The sequence below is a fragment of the Calonectris borealis genome, chromosome Z (assembly GCF_964195595.1).
Source record: "Calonectris borealis chromosome Z, bCalBor7.hap1.2, whole genome shotgun sequence".
NCBI lineage: Eukaryota > Metazoa > Chordata > Aves > Procellariiformes > Procellariidae > Calonectris > Calonectris borealis.
Genome location: NC_134352.1, coordinates 61675252 through 61687620, shown reverse-complemented (window position 1 = coordinate 61687620; position 12369 = coordinate 61675252). Strand labels below are relative to the sequence as shown.

General features: G+C 38.3%; 1 protein-coding gene across 2 annotated transcripts in view; it reads left to right on the top strand.

Annotated features, from left to right (window-relative positions):
• Nucleotides 1–12369, top strand: part of HOMER1 (homer scaffold protein 1) — a 92453-nt gene that overhangs the window by 76055 nt on the left and 4029 nt on the right. For both annotated transcript variants that reach the window (XM_075136498.1, XM_075136497.1), the window contains exons 7-8: nucleotides 8248–8358; nucleotides 10001–10081. In XM_075136498.1, the coding sequence (XP_074992599.1) occupies nucleotides 8248–8358; nucleotides 10001–10081 (192 nt within the window). The remainder of the gene's footprint in view (nucleotides 1–8247; nucleotides 8359–10000; nucleotides 10082–12369) is intronic.

Genomic DNA, 12369 nt, shown 5'->3' with positions numbered 1-12369 from the left:
GAAGATGTGATGCCCAGTCAAGAGCTTAACTTGGAGCTCTCAGCCTTCTCTCTTCTAATCTGCTCAGAAGCAACTTAACAACAAGGATTTCCCTTAAACAGGATTGGGGAGCACTCCTACACACTTTCCATAGCTTTTTGAAGTCAAAAGTGATTCATGAGTTTAGAATAGCTCAGCAACGGAAAGAAAAACCCTGAAGTGAGCTACTTCAGACAAATAGAATAACATTGGTGCTAACACTAATCCTGATACCACAAAAAGGAAAGGATTGAATGGTGATATGAATTATGGAAAGTAACCCAAAGTTCTGTCTTTGTCATGTTAAAAGTGAAAATGATGGATTTTTTTCTTGCATGCTAACTGCTAAAGTAAATCATCCTATGACACTGGGCAATAGCACAGAGTAATACCACCAGTGCATAATAATAAGAGCTGCAGTCCTTGAGGATCATTCATCTGCAGGAAAAGAAACCTAAGATAAAAAGAGATGAAGGGAAGGGATCAAGCTCTTGGGTATTCCTGAAAGAGCAAAGAGGTAAACTCTTGAATTCCAGCTTGTTATTTTACCAGGATTTCCTAGGAAATAAGATAAAATTAGCCTATTATGTTCTGGTTCTTTTATTCAATGAATGAAATAAGTATGAGGACATCTTATGTAATCATCAAAATCATCTGACAAATAATGGACCCTGATTTCACTACTGTTAAAAGGAATTTTAAAGTGGATATTAAAAAAATGCATGAGCATAGAGGAATAAAACCATGGTCATTTTATTGGACTACTTCTGTGCTACTTAAAGGAAACAACAATCTATAAAAGCAGTTATTAAAGCCCGCAAGAAGTATGAAATGCTATATAAGCCATCTGCTCAGATTATCTATGGAAAATCTTTAGCAGTCACTTCCACGTTTCCAACAGTTGCATTAGTAATTGAATAACCAAAACTAAATTTTGAACATGGGGATGTGATAAAGTTGCTTGCTGAATCAGAGCCTATACTGTGTGCTGAGAAGTCTTACCAGTACCTGTGTGGGACTACCGTGAATAACTGTTCGGTTGTATGTGGCTGAGGAAGGACATTATCTAAAAGCGGAAATATGGCAGAAGGTGACAGAAGCTGTGGTAACAAATTTATGAATGGAGTTTTGATCCAAAAATTTACTGGCAATGCACCTTTGTTATGTGATGCCTATCTCTTGTCATTCTCCCTTTAAGACTGTGTCCCTCCTACCCCCACTGAACAATCCAAATTTACGTTATATTTAAATTTGGTTTGATTGATTAAAGAAAAAAGTTATCCAAGTGTAACTTCCTTCATAAGATATTGTAATTAGCATGTGGCTAGATAGCAGCTTGGTACCATTTGTTTATAATGAAAATAGATGAGCGTTTTGCAGGGTAGATATGGGTAGCTTGGCAATTTAATCAAAACAGTGGGATTATAATTTTGTTAGTATTTGTCTATGCATTTATTTGAAAGAAATGTGTGTGCAGATGGACCAATTCTGAGCGCACAAAAAATGGACGACTAAGTCCATATATTAACATACACAGTCCTTTCATCTGGAATTGCAAACTCTTGTTGCACAAGAAACTCCTGAAAAGGCAAAAAAAAGGGCAGCTCTTGCCCAGGTGAGGTCATAATGTTAAATATTGACCAAATGTTCAAGAGATGTTCTGGGGTGTATTAGGGTTTTCTATGACACAGTAAGATCTGGAAAGGCTAATTGTTCTAACTGTGATAGTCGAATTTTTAGGAGACATATGGGAATATAGTGACTGGTTTTTATTTTTGAAATTACAATCTTGCCTTAAAAAAAGAGTTTATGTGTCAGAGCAGGCTGTAATTACCTGCATAAGACTGGTTATCCTTCTCACAGTGGAACTAGTTTCTAATAAAAAGAAATCCAAGGTAATATTTTAAAAATCCTTGAGAAACCAAAAGGCTGACCACCTTCTTTGCATGGCATTAGGGTATACCGAAGGAAAAATACAAGTATTTTATTTCAGGGGATATATATTTTTTTTCTCAGATGTACATTTTTGCTCCTCCAATATCCATTTCAGCTATCGTAAGTTCCATATTATTTTTGAAATGGTGTGTGTTGTCAGTCTTGACGTTAGACTGTCAGAGCATTTCCTAGGACAGGATTTCTGAAATCTAGCACGTACTCTCAGATCCCTTTCTGTGCGTGATTCCTAACAGAAATAATCTACAACTACCCTTTATCAAGATTTAACCCCTGGTTAATAATTACAGTTTACTAAAAAGACAGTCTCTTTTCAGACAGAGCAGGTGAATCAGATTATGTTCCTGAAATCAAAATGTGAATTTGGCTTTTTTTAACGTACGATGAACTGAAGGTAAGTCTTTTCTGTCTTTTTTCTTTTGCCTTGATTTGGTTTTAGAGCAGATTTGCATTTAGGACCCAAGACTATTTCATTAGGTTTTTTTCTGGGAATTCACTTGCACTGAATGTGTCCTATATGAGATGATAATTTGAAAAAAACCTGAACCACCAACCAAACTACTGTTACTCTGGGAAAGGAAAAAAAAAAGTTTTCACAGAAGGGCCTTTCATCCCCATCTTCATCTTTCTAAAAAACCTGAGAAAAGTGTTAAGATCCATTTATCTGCAAATTATAGAAAGCATACTTTGTGGAAGCATGCCACAAAATTTTTATGTAGTCAAAAGCTTTGTAGAATGAACTCCGCTGGAGAATGAGGAAATTACTGGATTTAAATTCTCAGGATTAAAGGATGACATATCTGTACTGTGTTTGCTATTGCATGTATTTCATGACCTGGCCATATAGTTGGAAAAAGTATTTGCTAATTAGATTACAGAGAACGGGATGTCCCCTGAAGTTAGTATTGGCATTATCAGTTGCAAATAATAATGCATGGCTGAAGCTCAAAGCATCGATTTTAGTAAACTTCTTATATTTTCAAATATTCCTACTGCAGTTTTATTACTTTCTTCACAAAAATCAAGCAGATGATGGATTATTTCTCCTTCATCTCTGTAGAAATGAGTAACTGTGGAAAACATTTTGATATTTCCATGGCTTGAGGCATCAGTGCCCATAGAGAAAAATGTGTCCTTTTCAGCAAAATCTTTAATTGTTTTCTCTGTTGAAAAAAGTAATATATTGTTGGTAATGCACAAAACTCTCCCCTGCCCCCAGGTTATCATTTTGTCTACGGGTAAATCTTGGAAAACTACAATAATTAATTTGCTGTCAGAAGTGATGTATATGAATAATACTATGGTGTGCTTTTTGTACTTTCAGCAGCAACCTTGAAAAGTAATTTTCCTTGTTTTCTGCATTTTCACACTTCTTAGCACAAAAATCTTTCCAGATTTTTTTATTCTTAAAAGCTATACTGGAATTATTTTTATGCTTGGCTTGTTGCGTGCTGTCTTGCATCTTACTGTCCACCATGAAGAACTGAGAAGCTGCTTCTGCATAAATTATGTAAAACTTCATGCAGTTATTCCTAGTTTTGCTAAGCCATGCAACATCATTTCTCTTCTTGTGGAAAGCAAAGGGCTCTTTTTTCTTTGTAGGAGGTTAATCTTGAATTATTGATGGAATAATATTGTCAGAGTCACATTTACACAGTTACATCCATTTAGGGATGTAACTCAACCAGCTAAAAATACATAATGAATACTTAAATTCAGTCTTGCATGTGAGCACTTTGCCTGTTCTGCACTGTAGCTTGGCCTAGTAGACCTTGGATATTGCATTCCACAGCAAATAGAAGGGATAAAAATTCCTTTAGGAAACAGCAGGTTAATAGTGTCAGGTATATAAAATAGGCTACAGCTACACTGAAAATATGTTCTTATCTGTCTTTTTTTGCATTTCTGTAGCAGTTGAAGTAATTTCTGTATGAAGTTTAGAAGGAATTTTGTGATCTGTTGGTACTGAATTTAAGAGGCTGAATAAAAACTATTGTTGTTTGAGATTAGAAGTGTACAAATTTGTCTCAAGAAAGTGGTTTGAAAAAATGAATCAACCTGCAGCAAACACAGTGCAGATTCTTTCAGTCAATAATTGCTTGGGGAAGGTGACCACTCGAAATATTTCTGTCGTTCCCACTTCTTTGCCTCTGCCTAACTGAAGTCTTCACTTGTGAAGTTATTGTCTGTGTTGGGATTTGATGCAATCTCCCCTCTTGGTTTCTTTGTGATGTGGTTCGGTTTGTTTTCTTAGAGAGATTCTTCAGTCTTCTGAAGCTGTGGGCAGTCACTGGCTTAAGCGCACATCAAGGCTGTTACTCCTTGCTGTGTTACGTGGCCCAAAACCTCACTCCTCCAGCCTTCCCAGCAGCCCAGTGTGTGCTAGCTGTCTGCTGCAATGAAAACGTCTGCCTGGCATCCTCCTCTATGTATAGGCTGTTGACCCTAGATTAAACTTTCCAGAAAACTCTAGAATGGCCTCTGCTGAGAAGGTCTAGGCTCTGCCAGAACAAGTTGCCTTGCTGTCTTATTTCAACTGGTGTATTTCTCACTGAAGTAGGTAGTTGAAGTATAACGCCAGCCATATACTAGAAGAGTTAGCTCATTAAATAGTCACTAAAAAATGCTTGCAGAGTTGTTTTCCCTACATGAATCCTTGCCTGGATGATAAAATGCAAAATAAAAGAGCAGAGGCTAAGAACAATACCTTTTTTCTTTTTCAGTCTGAAATACAAAGCCACAGTATTGACTTTTTTCAGATATGCAAGTCAGTGCAGTCTTACAGTAGCATAATAGAAGAACCTTTTTTAATCAGTTACTGTTCAAAGACACTTCTTTCAGTCTGAATTTTGTACTGGAAACAAGGCTTAATCACAGGTACATTGCTCAGTGTTGCTGTGCAAAGGCTTGAATGATTGACTGAGCCTTGCTCTTAAACCTGAAACACTGAATGAGGAGATGTCCCTGAAGATAGCACACGGGAAGGTCAGACTAAAGCATTTTAGCTTCCTTTTATGCCCCCTTCTGTGCATAATGCATAAACAGTTATTTTTAATTATTTTTGGACCACTGGTCATGAGAAAAATAAATTCGATTTGAAACAAGGAAATAGAGCAAGTAAATGCTATCCAGATTTTTGCCTAGAGCTTTATCTTTTGTTACTTATGTTTTCAATTGCATATTCTTTATATCGCATCGTTTTCCAGCCCATCTTACTCTACAGATTTTTTTGAAAGGGTCACAATATGATTTTCTTTTTATAGGTAGATTCAAGAAGATAACATCATGAAGATATTTGACATCTTTTCAGATCTCTGTAGGAATGGGCATTTAAATTAGACTGCAATTTAAGTAACCCTGGTTTTTTAACTGAATTTGTTCTTTTTTCCAACTTACTGATTTTTCAATGAACAGTAAACAAAACAGTTGAACAATGCATTATTTTCTTGCATAAGCAGTGAGAGATGGACGTTTGCCTGGAGAAAAGCTGGACATCTTTACAACAGTAAGACATCATAGCCCTTTTAGTGTTGGTGACTAATTGCCCTTCTGACAGCAGTTGCCTCTCTTGGCAAGAAGGTTTGTGAGAGCACTCCCTGCTCTGCTCAAGCAAGATTAGCTGTATTTGCTTAAGCAATTTCAATAGGTGTCTTGAGTTAGCATGGACCAGAGCGTACCAGGGAGCATTCATGCAAGCCATGCAACTGGCGGGGCTGTTGCAGAAGGTGTTTTCAGCCAGCGACAACACACGCAGCTGAGAGCAGTAAGATTTCATCCACAGCAGTGCAATCCTCCAGCCTCCTTGTATTCCAAGCTTGCACCAACACATGCATCCTCCCTCCGTGTACCAGCCCAGAAGAAAACGTGTGGAGAACAGTGGGGGTCCAAGCGCTTCCTTAGTCACCGGTTGAGACACCTCTGCGCACTTGCTTCTAAGGCACTAAGTGCTAGGACAGAGGTGGTTTGGGGACTGGGTTTTCTTCTGTTTCTCCAGCTGAGGCTTTTACACTTTGTGTAAATGAGTATTCACTGTGCCAGTGCTTGGTGAGAGCCAGAGGGTATTGCCAAGTGGCAACAGCTTTAAAAGAGAGATTGCCCTTCTTGGAGGTTACCATACAACATTCCAGTCTTTCACAACGGATGGGAGAGGACCTGACCCCGGGTTCCCCTAACAACTCTATCCCTGGGTTCACAGAGGCTTTCATCTCCAATTCAAGACTCAGTTCAGCAGAAAAGCTTAGAAATGTTTAAACATCAGAGGGGTGAAGGTGGGTGAGGTGAGTGAGTTTGACAGTTCCAGCAAAACTTAGGAATGAGCTAGAGCTCTGCATAAACCCGGGATGTCAGAAATAGAGGAACCTCCATAAAACTGTGGCAGCTCTGCTAGATAGTGAGGGGTTCTTAACTGGGCAAGACCTTGAACAATCAAATGTGACTTCAAAATTGGCCCTGTTTTGAGCAGGAGGCCTCGACCAGATGATCACCAGGGTCCCCTTCCAGCCTAAATTACTCTATGCCGCTGTGATTCTTGCTGTATCTAGATGTTAGTTCAGACACGGTGTAGACATAGGTTTATCCCAGTCAGTGTGTTCCAATTCTGCTTGTTTGTGTTTGTGTAATTGTAGTGGTGAATACGGTAACAGTCACAACTGGTAGCATTCACAAGGAATCTAAATAGATATTTTTTGTGTAATTGAAGCAAATTGAGAAAATTATTTTAAGACTTCAGTTGTAACGTACAGTGGCATATAAAACTGAGCAAACTGCTTATTACTTTTTGCCATGAGCACTGATATTTCTTTTGGGACAATTCCAGCAAATATGATAGTTCTTTGGGGTGGGGGGTGGGGTGTTGTGTTACCAAGTTATATCCTTGTTCCCCTTACCCCTCCCAAGAATTTGCTGTAGTCTCAGTCCTCTACATTTATAAACCTGATCTGCAAAAGTGTCTAGCCACAGTTTTCCAGTAGAAGAAACTAGACTTATCATGGCTATTACAGAGGGGAAGTTCATGCCCTGTGACTCAGAAAGGAGAAGTTGATAGGGATTTTGTTTTAATTTTCTTGTATTTCACCTTGACTTTCCTTTGACTTCTCTCTGCACTTAGTAATCTACCTTTTGGGCCTACAAATAGTTCGTACTCTGAAATTACTGGCATCACAGTGGCTTCACTAGCTAGACTACGTTGGTGCTGGAGGGCACCAACCTTGATTCATTGCAGAATTGGATAGCACTTCATTCAAAGGAGGTTTTGGGCCAGATTTATTAGTTACTGTAGGTAGATGGTGCAGCTCTGTTGAAGACTGTTCACCAAGATTGACAGGCTCATATCTTCTGGAAAAAAATGAGTTATTAGGTTTTAAATAGTATTTTTAATATTTTAACAGTTTGTTATTAAACAAAAAGGTTTTAGTGCACGCATCCACACAGACATGCAGTGTGAGAGTTCTCTAATATTTTGATCTGTAATTTGAGAGGTACGTGAATAAAGACTTTTCTGCATAGACTCTGGCTGTATGGATTTTATTTCTTCAGTGGAGAAGCTATTTTTTGACAACTGTTTATCTGTGAATGGCAGGATATTAACATCTCTTCGATTAAAAAATAAACACTGCCAGGTATCTTAACTTATCCAAGGGCAGATGGAGAGTGTTTGCTGTCTGCTAACAAAGAGGAACTGTGTGAATCCAAATTGTGCCATTAGCTGTTGGCTCTGTGATTGAGAGATGAGATCCGAAACTGGAGGAAGTAAGGAGTTGGCAGCTGTACCTTGGTGGCTGAGTGTCTGCTATTACACTGTTGATGCCGAGTCAGAAATTGAGGCTGTGAAATGTTAATTGGCTTGCTAGGAAGCGGGTGAGCATTATGGCTTAGTTGATTAAGATGGTGCAACATTAAAAAATGTCAGATGGAGAGGTTAGTTAGTCAGACAGATCTGTCTTTAATTGTCTAGCCATTACTGTTTCTGAAATGGCAATTCAGCTTCTTTCATAAAATTTTCAATAATTAGTAAGTATAAGTTTTAATTAATGTTCTTTTCAGCCTGCAGCACATGAAATTTATTGTTTCCAAGAAGTCATAACAACCATTTTATGCTAAACAATTTGTTAAGGAGTTTTATGCTAACTTCATAAGAACACCTTCACCGTTTTAATCAATATAAGTCACCCAGAACTAAGGGTATATTTCAAATGCAGCTATTGATGCAAAGAAGTAATAGTAACTTGAATTTGTTGAAATTAATCCTGTATGTGTTGCTTCTACTTATTTCAACAGGTGACTGAGCTAGAGTGTGTGAGCAGTCAAGCCAATGCAGTCCACACACATAAAACAGAATTAAACCAGACGATACAGGAGTTAGAGTCTACACTGAAGAAAAAAGAAGAGGTATTTGCTAATATTTATTCTTAGCTTTTCTGTTATGTCATTTCTAAAGGCTTTCAGTATTAAGCTTGTGATGGCTGGTAAATACTGTATTATTTCCTACAGATGTTACGAAGTAAAATTTTTTTCAGCTTCTTTGAAATGATTAATATTATTCCATGTATATAATTACGTCAGTCCAATATAGGACTGGGTATCTGAACAACAAAAAAACCTATCATGTGTTCCTGTTTGCTTTTACCAAGCATCTCTGTGTGCAAAAGTAAGTCATAAGTAGTTTCCACAGAGCAGTCATCACACTGATGCAGTCCAAACTCACTAAGAAGGGAAGCTATGGTAAGCATGCTTTCCTTTTTCTGGAGAGTAGGGTTTAATCGATCAATGCCTTTTTCAGGCCAGTCTGTTTTTCAGGCTATGTTAATAAGGCTGACTTTTATGATTCCTAAGATCAGCCCTTTCCTTAAATGCATGCCAAGCCCCGGGCCTGAAACTTGATGATATTTATTGTGCCATCTGCCGTGGGCTGGACCAGCAGCAAGAAAATAAAAGGAATTGGAGTAACACCTGCACTAGCACGGGTCCTAGAGGAAAGCAGATTTGTGCCACAGAATGACCGAGAATCGCCCCTTTATGGATAGTAAAAAGGAGGTGGAAGGAGCCACGTATGAAGGATTATTTGCCCCGTGTAAGATCCCTTGAGCCCTCTGTGACAGACACAGTGGGCACTGGTGTGCATGTTGCAGGGTCTTGCCTCCAGCTGGGGATTTGTTAGGTGTTTCCAAGGAGGATGCAGGAGAGGCACAGTAGTTACAGAATATTCTCCCAAAATGGAACAAAGCCTTTTCCAAACTCCCTCGTACTTACGGGATTAGCCTACGAGATTGGGTTGGTCACGTTTCCCATTTTGGTGCCCATTATTTTTGAATTATGCCAAGCTCTTGGCTGCAAAGAGATCTTTCTGAAAGGAGTTCTGGGAGGTGAATATGCCCTTCTGGGGAAAAGTACTTAACAGTTTTAAGTTTGATACCTTTTAGTTTCATTATTCTTGTCTCCTAAAACTAAGTGAAGAAAAGGTTTCTCTTCCGATCATTATTTTATCTATATTTGTTGGTTTTATACCTTATTACTTTCTTCTTCCTAAATTAAAGGCACCATTTCTTTTAGACTCTCTTTTTACAGGAATCAGTGGTCAAAGCAGGCAATTTTTTGATGCTCAGCCCTGCTGCTAGTGACATAATAAGCAGCTGACAGATGAAAATTGGATTTTTCTCTTGAAAAAATGGGGAAAGATAGATTCTAACAGAATTTAAAGTATAAAATTTTTTCTCTAATTACAAAGACCCTTAATTTTCCAGGAAAAAATTGTTTCAGATCATTTGTGTGGGAGAGGAAAACTTGGGCTTTTATAAAAGAAAATGCTTATCTGTCTTGTTGTTTATTCACAATGGAATTGCTGTTTTGGGACTGTGATTCAGGACTATTGAGAGCAGGGCTTCAACTTCATGTGCTGTGACGGGCACTAGCCAACTGCCGGTTTTGGTATCATTGCAACGGCTCGCTCAGGAGAAGAAGCGGTAGCCAACTCATCTGCACTGAGGCCAAGCCAGGTAACGTGTTGCTAGCAAGGCTGTTTCTTCTCCCTTAGGAAATAGAAGGATTGAAACAAGAAATCGACAATGCCAGAGAGCTCCAGGCGCAGAGGGATTCTCTGACCCAGAAGTTACAGGTGAGCTATAGTGCATCATCTTAATTTAGAGAGAAGGGAAAAATGATCATCAAGTGAGCAGTTCACATCAGCAACTTGTGCTATATTCACTGAAAGTGCCAGCTAAATATCTAAGTTAGACTGCATTGCAAAGTGGTGGGTTGGGATGATCCTTAGGAATTTGTATCAAAATTTCCACCTGCTATAAGTTGCTATTTTTACCTGAGGAAACAGACCCAAATTTTATTTACAAGTCCACAGAGTACTCTCAGGCTAGCAGATGTCCTTCATCGATTCCTGGGCAGTTCTGGTCTCATTTTCACTGCAGTGTCTCCCCATAGGTCTTGCATGTCGCTGAAACTGTCAGGCTGTGTGTCATCAGGTTGGGATGAATTTGTATTCAGCTTCTAAACATGCCCTGAGAAAGTAAAGATTAAAATGTTTTTGTGTAGTACAGACTTTATTATTTAGAATCATTCTGGTTTTATTGGTTTTTCTGGATTGTTTCTTTACTGTGTGTAAAGCCAGATACCTCAGCCTACTGGAATCAGTGTGCCCTCGGTATACCGTCCCTTGCTACGTCTGAGCTCTTGTCTGTCTGTCGCTGGGCTGACCGGCCAGCACATACGCACCTCCTTTGTGAAACCTGCCTTTGCAATGAGGCTGACCCAAAGCTTAGGTGGGTTAAACTCTGAATTCAACTTCAGAGTTTTGATAGGATTGGAAACTCAAGCATTGAATAGCTCCAAATCTGAAGTGCTGAAAAGTGACCCTCGCTGCTCTGTGGCTCGACCTAAATCATGCTGAAAGCAAGCCCCATCAGACTAGCCACAGCTTGAAAATCATTGAGCAGGTATTCTTTGAAATGCATTACATGATTTGGAACTTCCTTGAATCTCATTTTATCCTACAGAATAATCCATATAAGAACAAAAGGAGTTTATTCATTTTTCCCCATTCTTAAGTCAAATTATTTGGAAGAAGTATGTTATTACTTTAAACAATCTTTAAAGATTGTTTTGAATACACCTGAGCTTGCCTGTTCCACTATTCAAAAAATTGTTGCTGGCTTTAGGTTAAAAATGGGAGTTTTCAGCTGAAAAGGCGCTTACCTGTGAGCCTCAAAAGGGAGATTATAATTAAAGTTGGAAATTGTTCTAGTAGCATATGCAAGAATTTCAGTATGAGATCATGTGAAAAGTAATAGTGAACCAGGAATTAGCTATCCTTAGCAAGCAGAATTATGAGAGACTAGTAAGAGATGGAAGTTAGAAAATGCTAGGTTTTTATTAAAATTTGTACTTTATAAAGTCGGTACCTTCCTTTTGGTATATTTATATCTTTAGTAACCAAATGGATATATTGTGTATATGTGTCCATACGTCACATTATAGGTGATCAATTTCTGAGAATAGTTCTATGTGGTTATATTCAAGGAAATGTAAAGCTCACTTAGAATCTGAGTTAAAAGTTGCCTTTCTTAAGCTTGAAGCTTGTTACTGACCCGATGCAGCCCATCTAAAAGATCTTGAGTCTTTGCTTTGCTATAGTCATGCTGCTTTCATTATACTGGCCTTCTCTGAGCCACTTCACCCTACATCTGTGACGTCAGTGAAATGGTGTTTTCTTCTGTAGCTCCAGACTAACCATCTCACATCTGTTCACTTAGTTGACTCATCATCTGTTTTCAGGGTGATCGTCTCCAGGGTCCGTATCTGTTCGCCTCACTCTTTTTTCTTTTGCTTTATTGTTTCCCTCTTGTGCTTGCAAATGGATTATATAACTCTAAAATATTTTGGAATGTAGCCTGTATGAAAAATGCTATACAAAGAAATTACTATTTCAAGGTGCATTGCATTTCTGACACACTCATATCAGGGAATGATATTAGAAATCCATCATTGGCAAATTCCAGTGAAGAGCAATATGTTATGACTGTGAAGGGTAAGTATCGAGGCCCTTGTTACTTAATAATTTCATTAGCAATGTAGAGAAGACATATCAATGAGTCATGATCAGTGTGACTCTCACAGTAAGTCAGAATATCTTTATTACTATGGCTGATTCCTAAATGTAGCTGTTGTGTATGGTTTGAATATTTTATTCGGATCCTTGGACTGAATTCCACAAAAGATTACTACAGTGCAAACAACAAATGTAACGTTTGTTAAATTTATTTCTTTTCTAAAAGAAATAATGTATGAGAAATGATTGCTGTAAGAAGAGCTTGAAAAAACAGTGTAAAATACACCTTGCAAAGGGCCTGAATGTATCGGAAGAGTCAGTTTATTGTTAGATGAGATTAACTG